Source organism: Dromiciops gliroides, chromosome 5 (genome assembly GCF_019393635.1).
Source record: "Dromiciops gliroides isolate mDroGli1 chromosome 5, mDroGli1.pri, whole genome shotgun sequence".
Lineage (NCBI taxonomy): Eukaryota > Metazoa > Chordata > Mammalia > Microbiotheria > Microbiotheriidae > Dromiciops > Dromiciops gliroides.
In genome coordinates, this window is record NC_057865.1 from 290,754,924 (window position 1) to 290,770,751 (window position 15,828).

Below are 15,828 nucleotides of genomic sequence, written 5' to 3' on the forward strand. Positions count from 1 at the left end.
CTGGCCCAGATCAAATACTCCCTATTCTTGTGTGAAGGTGGAGGGTTTTTCCTTCCCGTGACCCCACCTTGCATCCCCTTACAGTCTGTTCTGATTTAGGGATATTATGTTATATTCCCTATTTGTACAGATGTCGTGTCCCCCTGACTAGAGAGAGAAGCTTCCTGAAGGCAGGAAGCGTGTCTGATCTCGTGTCCCCTTCAGTAGGCACATATCAATCCATGGGCTGCGACTGATTGTCAGGCAGCCAGGAACGAGGCCGCGTGCTGGGAGACAGACAGGTGATGCGCCCGATGGGGGTTTGCCTTCTTATGGGGAGACAGCGTGTCCATGGCCGTGTGGACACAAAATAAATAGAAGCTGATGGGGGAGAGGCTCGAGCAGCGTGCAGAGGTAGAAAAGGATCATGGGGAAAGTGGGGCTTGAGCAGTGCTTTGAAGGTGCCCATTCTGGGCATGGAGGCCAGCCAGCACAGAGCCGCTCGGGTGGGGCAGCGGCAGAGAGCGTGTGGAGGGGAGGGATGCAAGCGGGCACCAGCTGTAAAAGGCTGTTAGTGCCAAAGAGAGGTGTTTGTCTAGTCCTGGACGTAGGAGGAAGCCCGCCGATGTTTCTTGAGTAAGGGAGTGACTTGGTCAGAGCCAAGCTTTTAGAGAACCGGTGTAGTAAAGATGGATGGGGGCCGTGTGAATGGAGAGAAGGGGACAGCCGTGAGGCATGTTGTGGGAATGGAATCACTGAGAGGAATGGAGACCAGAAGAGACTAGCCCGGCTCTCCCACCCAGCCCAGCACACAGAGGCCGAGTTTTATCATGCGGTGCTGCCAGCTAAGTGAGAGTGAACAGTCGCTCAGTCAGGAGCTGACAGAGCACCTCACCCCTCAGGTGACAGTCGTCCACAAAGATCTGCCTGGGCCAGAATGCTGGACCTCCTCAAACAACGGGAAATGTCGTGGGGATGAGCAGAAACAAGCAGGAAGGGACTGGGGTGTTCGGGAGGGGCCAGCACTGGAGAGCAGGTGTGTGGTGCATTCTTGTCCCCTGCCCAGCTGCTCCCGCATCTGGAGTCTGTGCTCAGTCCTGGCCGCCACAGCTTAGAATGGACCTTGATAAGCTAGACGAGTGGTCAGACGAGGCATCTGGGACCATGAAGGGCCCTTGGGATGACATAGGCAATGAGCTGCCGGGTTGGGAATTTGAACCCAGGTCCCCTGACTGAAGGACAGCTCTGTTGACCACTTTGAGTTCTGGATTTGGCTGGTGTCACCAGCTGGGGCACAGTCCCCACTGACCCCGACTCCAGGTTTTATCAGACCTGGTTGAGAAAGTCGGTTGCAAACTGTTTCTCTTCCTGCCAACTCCGAATTGCCCCACGATATCCTGTTCTTTTTATGACTAGCTGCCTCTACCCTTGTTAACTGTTGTCCGATTTCTTTTCTGCCCTCTGTACCTAAACTCCTGAGAATTCCTCCCACCCTCTTTTTAACCCCTTACAGCCCAGCTTCCGACCTCATTCCAACGAAATGGCCTCTTCGAAGGGACCAGCCGTCCCCCAGGTGCCAAGGGCAGTGGCTTTGTCTCAGTGCTCATTCTTTTTTTTGGCAGGGCAATGAGGGTTAAGTGATTTGCCCAGGGTCACACAGTAAGTGTCAAGTGTCTGAGGCTGGATTTGAACTCAGGTCCTCCTGAATCCAAGGCCGGTGCTCTATCCACTCTGCCACCTAGCTACCTTCAGTGCTCATTCTTGACCTCTGTAGCCTCAGACACTGTTGAGCAATCTCTTCCTTGGTAGTCTTCTCTCTTGGTTTTTGGGACCCCTCTCTCCTGCCTGTCCTCTTCCCCTGCTGACCGCTCCTCTTCTGTCAGCTCTGCCAGACCCTGCCCTCTGACCACAGGTGTCCTCAGGGCTCTGTCCTGGGCCCTCTGCCCTTCCCCTCTGTGCTCCTTCACTTGGTGATCATCTCATCAGATCCCACGGCTTGAATTAGTTTAGTTATTGTGCCGATAATTCTCAGATCTACCTCTCCTGCCCCAGTTTTTCTGCTGACCTCCATTCTCACATCTCCAGCTGCTTCTGAGACACCTTAAACTCACTATGTCCAAAACTGAACTCTATCCCCCTCCCCCACCTTCCCCACTACTGTAGGGGATGATGCTGTCCTCCCCAACCCTCAGGCTCCCACCTCTGGAGTCATCCCGGATTCCTCCCCATCTGTCACTCCCCATGTCCACTCTGTTGACTTCACCTCATCAGCATCTCTAAAATACACCCCCTTCTCTCCTCTGACACTGTTCCCGTCCTGGTGCAGGCCCCAGTCACCTCATACCTGGATTATTGCAGTAACTGCTGGGGGGGGGGTGTCTGTCTCATTCCAGTACCTTCAAACCCTCCCTCTTGGACTCTGACCACCTACCTCCCTGGCTTCCTTTAAGTCCTAATGAAAATCTCACCTCCTACAGGAAGCCTTCCTGACGCCTCCTCTCCCTCCATTATTTCCTATTGATCATGGCCCTTGCTTGTTTGTATGTATTTGTTTGCTTGTTGTTTCCCCCTTTAGACTGTGAGCTCTCTGAGGCAGGGACTGTCTTTGCTTCTTTTTTTTCTTTTTTTTTTTTTTGGTGAGGCAACTGGGGTTAAGTGACTTGTCCAGGGTCACACAGCGTAGTAAGCGTTAAGTATCAGGCTGGATTTGAACTCAGGTCCTCTTGACTCCACGTCCGGTGCTCTATCCACTGTGCCACCTAGCTGCTCCATTTGCCTCTTTTTGTATCCTCAGCACTTAGCACAGTGCCCAGTGCACCGGAGGCACTATGTAAATGTTATTGATTATTTGACATGAAAGATTTTTCATCCTTTCAGTCAAATTTCAGAAACACCTTTTTTTTAACATTTGTGTGCCTTGTTTTTGTTTCTTCCAAATCCCCTGTTTTTTCTAACACTGGTTGCCATCGCACCCAGTATTTGTTAGGGGTCCAGTATCCATACGGAGACTTTGCTGGGAGCCTATTTACAGTCTTTCCAAAGTGTGAGACAGATCATAAGAAAGCCCTTCAGAGCCCTCTGTGCTCATCCGTTCATCACAGTCATGATTTTGCAGATGGAAGAAGAGATGGTGGGGGAGGATTGTGCTCGGTCTGATGGGTTTGCTTTGGGAAGAGAAAGACTCGGCTGGGGCAGGGAAGAAGGGGGGAGGTGGTGCATCTCCTACCTTTCTTGTCTTTCCCTCAGGAGCAGCAAGCCAAGTTGGACCGATGACCTGCCCCTCTGCCAGCTCTCTGGAGTTGGCTCCACTCCAAACCGTACCTACTCTGCTGATGGCAAGGGCACCGAGAGCCATCCTTGGAGGATAACTGGCTCAAGTTTAGGTGAGGGGCTCGCTGCTGCTGCCCTATGCTGGGAGGGAGGTGCCCAAGCAGGAGGAGAAGCCACTGTTACTGATGTGGGGCATCCCATGACCCACCGTGGTGAGTTGCTGTGGGTTTCAGAGACAGGCCTCTATGGCTGCCCGCACCACAACTTCCCTAGGGGAAATGACAGGGCAGAGGAGTGCCAGGGCCATAAGATGGACCCCTCGTTTGACAGAGAAGGAGAACTGAGGCTCACGGAGGGGAGGGGGCTAGCCAAGATTCCGTCGCTAGTAATTAGTGGAGCCAAGGTGCTGGCTGAAAGTGGAGAGCTGACAGCTCCTCCGTCCCCTGTGCTAGGTGGGCACGCTGCTACAGACCACTGGCCTAAGCCTCTCCTCTCTTCTGTTAGGAGCGAGAACAACTGCTTCCTCTACGGGGTCTTCAATGGCTACGACGGCAATCGAGTGGCCAACTTTGTGGGGCAGCGGCTCTCCGCGGAGCTGCTGCTGGGCCAGCTGCATGCTGACCACAGCGAGGCTGACGTCCAGGCGGGTGCTGCTCCAGGTGAGGGCGCTGGCACCCCATGGAGGAGGGGGAGGAGAGCTGGGCCCCTGGGTCCAGACAGGGCGCCAGGAAGAGGGTGGAGGTGATAGCGGCCCATTCCTGGCCATAGCGCCGGTGTCCCAAGGGAGCTCCCAGGCCATCTGTCTCTGTGGCCTCCACAGCCTCCCTCTTCCCCCACATTCTCCCCACCAGCTCCTTCCCTCCGCTCTCAGGTGCACAGGTGTCCCTTCTCCTTGCCGAGACAAACCCTCTCCCTGGACCCTGGCTCTCATCCTCTCCTGTCCTTGTCAGCAGACGGCCTCCCACCCCGTCCCCCAGTGTTACTCACCAAAACACTCCCAAGCCCTCTGGCAGCCAAGGGGAGCAGGACAGAAGGGGGTCCTCGGGTCCCCTCTCTCCTGCGAGGAGGAGAGTGATTCTGGGAATCTCCGGGGGCAGGGGGCCTCCATGGGAATAACTGAACAAGTGATGCATGTGGATGCAATGAAACAGTCCGCAGGAAAGCATGAAAGCGGTGGCTTCAGGAAGCCTGGGAGACTTGTGAGAATTAGTGCAGTCAGGTCAGTCCATCCAGTCAGCAAAGGCTTGTGAAGCACCTCCTGTGCTCCCTGCCCGCGTGGTGGGGAGGGGATAATGGCAGCGTGCCTACAGAATAGATTTCGAGGGGAGCCAGAGGATGGATCTGCCCTGAGTCTGAAGAAGCCGCGACACTGGCACTCGCGGCAGTCTTTGGGCATCCGTTGGAAGGCATTGGTGACGGAGAGCTCACTCCCTGGCCCAGGTCTCCTTTCTCCTTCTGGACAGTTTTCATCCCTAGTTTTCCTCTCCTCAGCTCTCCCCCCCTCTCCCCCTTCTGCCTGTCCCTCTGGAGCCAAGAACAAGTCCTCTCCCTCCTCCACATAGCAGCCATCCAGCACATGAAGGTGTCTCGTGCTCATGCCCCATAAGCTTTCTCTTCTTGGCCCAGCGTCCCCACTTCTTCCAAGGAGTCCCTGTATGGCCTGAACTCACAACACTTCCCATGGCAACTGCCCCGTGAGATGACAGGTGGCAAAGCGTGGTGACACCGCTCTTCTGGGGAGGAACAGAAGCCCAGGCTCGGCCAGCTGCCTGGCTGGTGGGCCATGGAGATGGCTGCAATGACAGCAGCACCCTCTCCTACGCCGTGCTGTCTTAAGGAGAGGCATGTGATTGGAGGAGGGGAGAGTCCTGGCCAAGGTGGGGCCTGACCCCATTCGGGATGACCTCCTCCTTCACCTGGCACATAGGTGCCAAGCCCCCGATCTTTGCAAGACACAGCACTGCGCAGCAGCAACTTGTAGAAGGGAGCACTCTGTGTCGTGGGGCTGAGGCAGCCCCTGCCCGGCCCCCTTGTGTACCCCAGCCAGGGGATGGGACTTTCTAGGCCTGGGGCCGGACACCAGATTCCTTATCCATAGGAGCCATCCTTAAGACACCCCTGAAGAGTTGATCATGCTATTATCCGGTGGAAGACTTTGGGGGAATCGGGTAAGTGGGTGCTCCAAGGCATTGCCCATGCCGGCTCTGATGTTTCCTGGTCCTTTGCCCTGCAGCTTTTGACGTGGGTGGAAAGGAGTTTCCTGGAGTCCATTGATGACAGCTTGGCAGAGCAGGCGAGGTCTGCAGGTCGCAGCTGCCGGAGGTAACAGCTTCTCTGCCACCACCACCCCCTCCCCGCCCGCCATGAGGAAGCCAGGGGGCCCGAGCTTCCTCTGCCCCTGTTGGTTTCCAGCTTCCCGGCAGGGCAGCTTGGCTCTTAGGATCTGAGAAGATGGTAGAGATTATCTGCTCTGAGACCTGGGGGGGCAGAGGCCTCGCTCAGGACTGAAAGCAGGGCCCCCGGTCATGGCTTCTCTGGGTCTGGGGGGTTTGTCCTGGACCAGGGCAGCCAGGACTTGCTGGCCCAAGGTGGAATCCACTTTGTGCTGTGATGATGGCCTGAGGCCATACCCTTGCCCCCCCCCCCCAATGAAGGCTCTCCTCAGCAGTTCTTTTTCTTTTTTCTTTTTTTTTTAAGTGAGGCAATTGGGGGTTAAGTGACTTGCCCAGGGTCACACAGCTAGTAAGTGTTAAGTGTCGGAGGCCGATTTGAACTCAGGTCCTCCTGACTCCAGGGCCGGTGCTCTATTCACGGCGCCACCTAGCTTGCCCATCTTCAGCAGTTCTGAAGAGCTCGCAGGACAGTGATGGGGCTGGTCCGGGCCTCACAGGTGCTCTCTGGGTTACAGGGGGGGTCCCTCTAGCACCAGCTACCGCCTCAGTACCAGAAAGATCCTGGAGAAGCTGAAGGTGCTGGAGAGAGAGATTCTTCTGGGGGGCGAGGGGGGCGATGGCTGTGGTGGCGCTCATTCTCAACAACAAGCTCTACATCGCCAATGTTGGTGAGGCTCTGCTTGGCAGGAGAGAGGGGAGTGGGCTTGGGGGAAGGGCTGAGAACATGAGCTTGGGAATTCCAAGGCCAGGTTGACTGGAGAGCCCCCAACCTCTGCAGAGGCTGCTGGTGGCTGCAGCCTGGAGGAATTGCCATTCTGAGGCCTGACCGTTCACAGAAGGGACTGGTTTCCCAGACTCGCTTTCTGGGAAAGTCTGGGGGCTCCTTTGCTTGGAGAGGTGGGGGCCGTGGACTTGAACGTTGAGTCGGACTGTCTAAGGGCTGTTCCATGAGGTGCCTGGGTGAGGTTTCCTTACCTTTGTTTCCCGCTCTGTCACAGAAGAAGGGGAGAGGTGTAGTAAGGTATCACCAAATGAAAGAGTTCAGTGTAACTTTATCTTTCTTAAAGAAAGAAAATGGTGGAAGATTAGCTTTATGGTGACAGGTCCCGCTCTCTTGGGCTGGATTTGGGGGACAGGGACTTTCCTCCTGAGGGCTGTGAGTGGAGCTTGCCTGTAGAGCAGCTGTGTGTGGGAGGTGCCTGCCATCTCTCTCCACTCCCATGGCTGCCTGCTAACCAACTCTTCCCGTCCCAGTACGAACCGCGCGCTGCTCTGCAAGGCCACGGGGAGACGGGCTGCAGGTGACGCAGCTGAACGCTGACCACACTACCGAAAATGAGGACGAGCTCTTCCGCCTGTCCCAGCTGGGGTATGTGCCTCGTGCCCGCTGTCCAGATGGGCATCCCTGGGCACCAGGCTGATGGCAGGCAGTGGAGAGCCTGGCAGAGCATGGGTGAAGTTGTGCTTGGTTAGGCCTGGCAGTGCTCACGCTCCTCCCTGAGGATGCTCTGAGTGGGATGTGCACTGGGGATGATAATGGATTCATGTTTCTGGCCTATCCAGCCAGGGCCCCTGAGAGGCTGGGGTTCCCCCACTTCCCCAGGGTCATCTTGATGGGACTGTGAAAACATTTTCTTCTTCTTCTTTTATTTTTTTAGGAAATGAGGGTTAAGTGACTTACCCAGGGGTCACACAGCTAGTAAGTGTTGAATGTCTGAGGCTGGATTTGAACTCGGGTCCTCCTGACTCCAGGGCCGGTGGTCTATCCACTGCGCACCTAGCTGCCCTGTGATAACAATCTCTTCCAAAGCATCACACTCCCTTTACCTCAGGATCCTGTTTCTGCTCCTCCTTATGAGGATTAGAGCATCCGTGGCCAAACTTTCTGGTCTCGAGACCTCGTTACCCTCTTAAAATATCAAGGACCCAAAGAGCTTTTGTTTATACTGGTTATGTCCATCCCATTTGCCGTGTAGAAACTGAAACATCTTTAGTACAGTCTGTTTTTTGTTTGTTTTTTTTAGTGAGGCGAATTGGGGTAAAGTGACTTGCCCAGGGTCAACACAGCTAGTAAGTGTTAAGTGTCTGAGATCAGATTTGAACTCGGTCCTCCTGACCTCCAGGGCTGGTGCTCTATCCACTGCGCCACCTAGTTGCCCCTATCTTAGTACATTCTGACAATAATTTTGGCCTCACAGACCCTGTGAAAAAGGGTCTTGGGACCCTCAGAGGCCCCAGACCACATTGGAGAACTTCTGCATTAGAGAAATCTGTGGGATTGTTTTTCTCCTCGGCAGGTCTGGATGCAGGGAAGATCAAGCCAGCTGGGGACCATCGGGTGGCCAGGAGAGTACCCGCCGCATCGGAGACTACAAGGTCAAATATGGCTACAGCGACATAGAATTGCTCAGGTGAGGGGAATTTTCTGCTCTGAGCAGTCCCCTGCATCATACCCCTGGATGAAGCCTGGGGGTGAGTGACAGTTAGAAGCATCATTGGGAGGGGGGCAGCTAGGTGGCGCAGTGGATAGAGCACCAGCCCTGGAGTCAGGAGTACCTGAGTTCAAATCTAATCTCAGACACTTAACACTTACTAGCTGTGTGACCCTGGGCAAGTCACTTAACCCCAATTGCCTCACTAAAAAAAAAAAAAAAAGAAGCATCATTGGGGGCAGGCTAGGTGACACAGTGGCACCTAGCCCTGGATTCAGGAGGAACCTGAGTTCAAATCTGGCCTCAACACTTGACACTTACTAGCTGTGTGGCCCTGGGCAAGGTCACTTAACCCTCATTGCCCTGCAAAAAAAAAAAAAAGGAGGCATCATTGCCTTTGGGTTGAGTGGGCTGCTGACCCCAAGGACAAGGAGCCAGCGGGGCACAGGAAAGCCGTCTTTCAGCATTTGGAAACTTGTTCTGTGTGGCCCTGAGATAGGATAGGATCTGTGGGGGGGGGTGGGGGGGATGGGCAGAGTGGGCAGGGGTCAGAGCCCTTTTGACAGTGGGTGCTGCCCCAGAATGGAGCGAGCGGGCTTCCTTGTGAGAAGCAGGGTGTGCAGGGAGTGGGCAGAAGGACCAGGGACCCTCCGCGGGGCAGCTCCGCCCCATGGCGCTGCGTGGCCCAGCACTTTGCCTTTGCCTCCTGAGCCCTTTCGGTTGTCGCTGCCCTGACCATCTCCCCCCATCCCCGTCTTCCCGTTTCCTTCCTTTATTTGTGTGTGTGTGTGTGTGTGTGTGTGGGTGTGTGTGTGTGTGTGTGTGTGTGTGTGTGTGTGTGTGTGTGTGTGAGGGGGAGGGGAACCAGCGCGGGAGCCCATGAAACGACTTCTCAAGAGTCAAGTGTCCCCCGCGGCTCTCTCCTCACAGCGCTGCCAAGTCCAAGCCCATTATCGCAGAGCCAGAATCATGGAGGGCAGCCCCTGGAGGGTGTGACTGGCTTCCTGGTGCTGATGTCAGAGGGGCTCTACAAAGCCCTGGAGGCTGCCCACGGGCTGGGCAGGCCAATCAGGTGAGCCCTGCCCTGAGCGGGAGCCTGGCCACATGGGGGGGCCTTCTCCTGCATGGTGGGGTGTTCGGGGGGTGCCAGGCCAGTACCCAGTGACCCTGGAACTTTCTCCTCTGAGTGACACCCGGGCCAACTTGGCATAGGCTGCTCGGTGCCTGGTGGCCAGCAGAGAACAGTGGGGAGTGACTAGTGGAAAATGGGCCTTCTTCCCAGCCTGGGCTGGTTTTTAAAGGGGCACATCCAGGGCCCGTTTCCCGGATTCCCCACGTTCTCTGTGGCCGGCCCTGTCCCTATGCTGGCCTGCACGCACGAGATGAGACCCACAGTTGGGGGAAGGAAAGGAAGGGGGAGGGGGACCAAGCAACAGGCTCTTTCTGGGCCTCAGGAACTTAGGGGCGAAAGAGAAAAAGCACAGGCTGTGGGCCTCAGCCTTTGCCTTGAATGCTGTTTAGAGGCAGGATGGCAAGAGGGGCGAAGGCCAAGAGGCCAGACTGCAGTGCTGGGGCCCATCCCCCTCGCTCAGCCTTGACTTCCTCATCTGTCAGGTGGGCTCATGCTACTTGTGCTTCCCACTTTTGGTGGGCTCCTGAGGGGTCTGTCACAGAGAGAGCCGCCTGAGGGGAGCGGCGGCCCCCGCAGCAGCCAAGGCCCAGGCCAGCTGCTCTGCCTGCTGGCTCTGGAGAGTGGCCTGGGGATTTTCCCCTGGTGGCCCAGCCAGGACCCGGGCCTCCCGGCTCTCCCCCCCGTACACCAGCCTGCTGCCGTCACCGTTGCGGTACTGATCGGTACGGGGCAGATGGTGAGTGTGAAGATAAATAAAAGATCCCACCTGTAGGATGACAGGAGGCTGAGGCCAGGAGCTTCAGGGCCCAGGGCAGGGCGCTCGGCTGGCCTCCTGCTCATCACAGCTCGGCCCACTTGGTGGAGGAGACGTCGAGGAGCAGGGGCTGGGGGGGCCTGGGGGGGAGGGCTTCTGCCCACCAGGCTCCGAGGAGCTGTTCAGAAGGAGGAGGGCTGGTGGTGGTGAGAGGCTCACCGTATACAGGGCCTCCTGTGTGCCCGGGGACTGCCAAGTGCTTTCCAAGGAGGAGGATTTCATTTGATCCTCAGCTCCACCTGAGGAGGTGCTATTTGTTCCCCTCCCATTTTACTGATAAGGAAAACTGAAGGGGTCACAGGACTAGCTAGTAAGTGTCTGAGGCCAGATTCGAACTCAGGGAGTCTTCTCTGACTCAGCCTGCTGTGCTATCCCAAAGCTTCTTAAACTGTGGGTGGTGGTTAACTGAGTGTGGGGATCACAAGTAAAAAGTTGTGTAGTCTTATAGACCTGTATACCCGGGCTTGTGTAAAAGTTTCTCATGTGGAGGGGTCACAAGTGCGAAGGTTTGAAAGGCCCTGCTCTCTCCACTGGGCCACCAGCTGTAACTACCTGTTGGGGTGACCCTCTCCCCCAGCTCTGACCTGGGGGGCTCTTCTCCCCAGTCACTGGGCGGTGACATCTGCTCCTGTCTTGGCTTTGCCTGGCCCACACGTCCCCTCGTGCTTCTTTCCAGAGATTGCAGCCATGATTGACACAGAATTTGCCAGCAGACCTCCCTGGACGCGGGTGGCCCAGGCTGTGGTGGACCGGGTGAAACGTATCCACGGGGACACCTTTGCCAGTGGCGGGGAACGTTCCACATTCTGCCCCCGGCACGAGGACATGACCCTGCTGGTGAGGAACTTTGGGGTACTCACTGGGCGAGATGAGCCAGCCCACCCTGACCCCAGCCCAGAGGTACGCCCGCCTGCCTGCCTGCCCCGTGGTGCCCAGACCAGCTCCATACTTCGAGGGAGGGAGTGCCCAGCAGGGGTCCAGGTGCGATGGGGGAGACTTCATGACAGTCCCATAGGGGGCCACGGGCAGGCCTTGGCCCCCACCTCCCTTTTCTCACTCAGCTCTTCCTACTGCCCCATGAAGCCCGGGGCATGTTGACCCTATTCTGGGGACTCAGCAGCATCTTTTTTTTGTGTGTGTGGGGCAATGGGGGTTAAGTGACTTGCCCAGGGTCACACAGCCAGCAAGTGTCAAGTGTCTGAGGCCGGATTTGAACTCAGGTACTCCTGAATCCAGGGCCGGTGCTTTATCCACTGTGCCACCTAGCCGCCCCCCCAGCAGCATCTTTTGACAGACAAATTATGACAGGCTGATTGCCTATCAAGAGGCTGGTTACTTCTCTGACTCTTCTTTAGTCCTGAGGCTTTGAAATTAGGGTTAGGGTCAGTGGTACCATGATGGAGCCCGCCACTGTTGCGCATCAGCCCTGCGGCTAAGAGCGGACTGTCTGCAGTGGGGAGTGGAGCCATGGGGAATCCATCATGGAGCAAGCCATCCCCTGGGGCCAGAGTGCTCCTCGAGGGGCTTCTTTGGCCCTGTCTGTCCTTCATGGCTTGGTGCTCTGCGTTCGACGCCAGATGGTCAAGGATCTCAGTGGTAGCCTGAGCTAAGGATGAATATGTGTGTGTGTGTGTGTGTGTGTGTGTGTGTGTGTGTGTGTGTGTGTGTGTGTGTGTGTGTGTGTGTGTGTGTGTGTTTAGAGACATCTCCTAGTCAGGCTCCTCACCCCCACCCCCGGGGAAAGGGAGGCTCATCTTAGCCCATTTCACAGATGAGGTCACTGGTGAACAGTGATAAGAGTGTGCATTTATGTGTGTCTGAGCTCTATTATCTCCTGGGATCCTTCCCCCTACCCCCGGGGTGCTTATGAGGAGGCCCTGGGCCCCCGAGGGAGAGCTCGCCCAGCTAGTCACGTCTGAGACTGGATGAAATCTTGGCTCTTGCTGCTTCCCCCAGCCCTCCCCTTACCTGCTTTTGTCCTTGCATCCTGCTGTGACCTGTCTCCTCAGTGTGGTCACGGACTCCGGGCATCCTTGCCACCGGTGCTCTGCCTGCGCTCATCCTTCCCTCTTGTCTGCCGCCATGCTGGGGCGCAGGCGGTCCGCTCTTCCTCCCTGCTCTCTTCACGTGACCAGCTCGTCTCCTCCGCTCCCACGTCTGTCCATTATTCCTTGTCCAGCTCAAGCCCTTTGGGGATGCTCAGTTTTCATTTTCAGAGGTGGGCGGGCCAGCATTCCGTGCCTCGCTTGGGGGAGGGGGTGGGAGGCTGCCTTTGTCAGCTTGGTGAATTCTTTGCATTTTTGCCTGTTTTGATGACAGTCAAGCATTGTCTGCATTGATGTGCATTGGTGTGGTGGGAGGGCTCCGGGCCGGGCGGGGCTGGGGGGGGGGGGGCACCTCTGCTCTTCAGTGACCTGACCAGAAGAATGGGGACACTGTCAGTCTGCATGTAAGACTGATGCTTGACTGGGGGAGGAACCTCTTAAAAACCAGCCCTAGGAACCTCCTGATTTTTGCCTCAGCTGGGGCTCCACGGTGGGTGGAGGTACCCTGGGAACACGACTGCTGAGGGGGCCTCCACAGAGGTGACAGGATGCTGGGGCCCCACTTAGCACCAGGCCCAGAGCCCGTCCCTGCAGCTGGGGTCGGGGCACGCACGGCTCCTGGCTCTGGGACCCTGGGCCACCTGCCTGCTCCTTTTCAGTACAGCCGTCTACATGGCTGCTCCGGGGACAGAAGGGAGAGTGTTGTTTGGGGACCATGGGAGTGGGTCGGATGCAGATAGGATGAGCCACTTGGGGGTGGGGTTGTCTGGGTGTTGGCTTCTCAGGACATCCCTGCTGATAGATGGAGGAGGGGGCTGGGCAGAGAGCCCAACCACTGCCTGCAGCCCTGCGCCAGGGCCCCGGCTCAGTCTTGGATGTCTTTCTTCCAGGAGGACGTGTGTATCCCGTCTCGGTGCCATACTCCAGTGCCCAGAGCACCAGCAAGACCAGTGTGACGCTGTCCCTCGTTATGCCCTCCCAGGGACAGATGGTCAATGGTGCCCACAGCGCTTCTACCCTGGATGAGGCGACGCCCACCCTCACCAAGTAAGTCTGCCCTGTGCCGGGGACCATCCTTCTTTCAGCCCCCGGGGCTGGACCACCATGGGCAGACAGAGCACTTGGGAATGGGGGGAAGGTTCGGCCCGGCCCAGTATGTGCAGCACTGCTGTACACAGCGCTTTTCCCAGTTTTTTGTCCTATGGACACACACAGTGCCTGAGGAAGTCTAGGATGGGGGGCTGGGGTGGGGTGGAGCATGAGGAAGGGGCCTGGAACCACAGACCTGCCCGACAGGTTTCCTGCCCGGCCTCCTGCCCACAGGGGATGTTCCCTCGCTTGCAGCTCTGGTTTCCACATTCCAGTCCCTTGCAAAATAATGGAGATGCCGCCCCTGGCCCACTCAGGGGACCAACTGCTTCTGCCTGCCAAGGCACTCACAGTGGGGTGCCGCCATTGAGAAGGACATGGGGCGGGGCCCTGGGGCTCTTCCTCCAGACCCAGCCCCTGCCCCCACCCCACATATGGGGCAGGAGGGTCCCCTCGTACTGGGTGGTCTCTGGGGTGGTCCCCGGATTGCAAGAGGCTGAATCTCCCCTGAAGAAGGTGGAGAGAGCGTTGTGTGGGGAGGAAACCTGGCCATTCTCTCCCTGCCCTTCCTCCTGGGCTTCCTGTGGGGAGGCCTTGGGGTAGGCAAACATCTCTCCTCCATGTTCTTTTGCAGCCAAAGCCCGACCATGACCCTGCAGTCCACCAACACGCACACCCAGAGCAGCAGCTCCAGCTCGGACGGGGGTCTCTTCCGCTCTCGCCCCTCCCACTCCCTCCAGCCCGATGAGGACGGTCGGGTGGAGCCCTATGTGGACTTTGCTGAGTTTTACCGGCTCTGGAATATGGACCACGGGGAGCAGGGGCCCCTTCCAGTGTCTTAGCGCTGAAGCCATGGCTCTGTGATGGGAGGGGACCGTCGCGGTCCCTCCACCTGGACCCTATCCCCTGGGGACCATTGTCAGGACCTCTTGGGCTTCTTGTGAAGCTGTGGGGCACATGTAGGGGAAGCAGAACCCTGCCCCCACTCTTCTCACTGCCCAGGTCCCCCAGATGGAATCTGCGGGGATCACCTGGCACAGAGGACCCAAGTGGAGACTGTACATTGGGAGCAAGTAGCCACCCACCCTGGCAGCCTAGCATTTCTGGGGACTGGTACCTGTCTCTCCCAATAAATGTAACCTGTACCATCTACCTCAGGCTTGTGTGCGCCTCCCTCAGCCCCCCCAGAAGGTGGCCCCTTCTAAGCAGAGCTCCCTGGCCTGCCCTTCCCCCAGGGCCCCCCCAGAGCAGGAAGCTCTCAGGTCCCTGCTCAATGGGGGCACCCTCACCCAGGCAAGCCCTTTGTCTCTCAGTTCTCACCCAGTGAGCCTCTGGGTTGGTCCCCGCTGGGCCCCAGGGGAGTCAGCTGGCAGCAGTCGCTCCTCGTCGTTTGCAGGGGCAGGTGCTGGCACACCCCCTGGCCCAGAGAAGCAGGCAAGTTTCCATCCGGCTCTCCAGCACCAAGAGGGAGCCTGGGACATTGGCAAGGAGGGAGGCAAACAGACCAGACCCGGCCTCCGGCACTGACCAGGCTGACCACCTGGGGGCCCCTTTGACTCTCCCCCTCCCTCTCCTCCCACAGTGGGCAGCACCCCTAGTACAGGCCCCTCCCACTGCTTGCTTGGACTCTGGTAACAGGCTTCCTGCCCCCAGCCTGGCTTCACTGCACTGCCCCCCCCCCACCTTCCCCCTCTCCTCAGGAGCCTTCTAGAGCTCCCTAGTGCCTCTTCAGTGTGGCCCTCCTCCACAGGACTCCCACCCCACCCCACCTTCCAGCCTCGGTTCACCTACTCTTGGTCACATCCAGCCAAACTGGGCCAGTTACTTTTCCCACTTTTCCCTGCCTTCAGCCGGTCATCTCCCACCTTGTTTCTGTGCAGGCTGCCCATCCCTGCTGCCTTCCTGAATCCTCTTCTTCCCGAGGTCACTTTAGCGCCTCCTCTGCTTGGAAGCCTTTCCTGATCCTCCCTTACTTCCTGAGCCCTCCCTGTCCTCCGATACTCCTCACACACCCAGACGTTCTCACCCCATGTCACCCTGTCAGTGCGCACGCCCCATCTCCCACCGCTGACACTAAGCTTTAGGTCGGGCACCAAATCCTTTTCTATCTTCATAGCCCACGGTGCTTTGCCCCTTTGGGGGGGGCCCAGATGTGTGACTTCAGTAGTGTTAAGCCGTTCTCTTTAAAAATATTTCTATTTTATTTTTATTTTCAGTTCTATGTTTTCTCCCTCCCTCCACTGCCTTTCCCCCCCATCAAGAAAACAAGAAGTACAACACCCATTGTACATACACGCGCACAAACGTATTTCCACCTTAGCTATGTAGACAGCAATTCTCAGAGGTTTTCAGTTTGAAACCCCTTAGTATGCTTAAAAATTATTGAGGGCCCCCCTAGGCCTGTGGCTTATACCTTTCTGCATTTATCGAATTCAAAGTTAAAATATTAGCATTATTATGGAAATAGTTTTGACCCTGAATACCCCCGAAAGGGTCTTAAGGACCATCCCTAAGTCCTGCTCTTTGAGGAATCCCATTGTAGAAAATAGCTAGTAAGGAAATGCATCAGCAACCATGCTGCAAGTCATCTGGGAGGTTTGCCTGGGCCTCAGAGAGTAAGTGATTTGCCCCAGGTCACCTGGCCAGGATAGGTGGGATTTGAACCCAGGTCTTC

The 15,828-nt window shown here is 56.9% G+C and overlaps 1 protein-coding gene across 1 annotated transcript; it reads left to right on the forward strand.

Annotated features, from left to right (window-relative positions):
* Positions 1 to 809: 809 nt before the first annotated feature.
* Positions 810 to 14,306, forward strand: TAB1 (TGF-beta activated kinase 1 (MAP3K7) binding protein 1). Its single transcript, XM_043967727.1, is given in 19 exon segments — positions 810 to 1,015; positions 1,493 to 1,552; positions 3,226 to 3,335; positions 3,338 to 3,362; positions 3,754 to 3,889; positions 3,891 to 3,908; positions 5,483 to 5,547; positions 6,109 to 6,196; positions 6,198 to 6,236; positions 6,238 to 6,320; positions 6,897 to 6,927; positions 6,929 to 7,031; positions 7,963 to 8,053; positions 9,005 to 9,040; positions 9,042 to 9,150; positions 10,699 to 10,869; positions 10,871 to 10,917; positions 12,954 to 13,112; positions 13,789 to 14,306. Coding segments are annotated over 19 exon segments (1,785 nt in total). The 3' UTR covers positions 13,997 to 14,306.
* Positions 14,307 to 15,828: the final 1,522 nt, after the last annotated feature.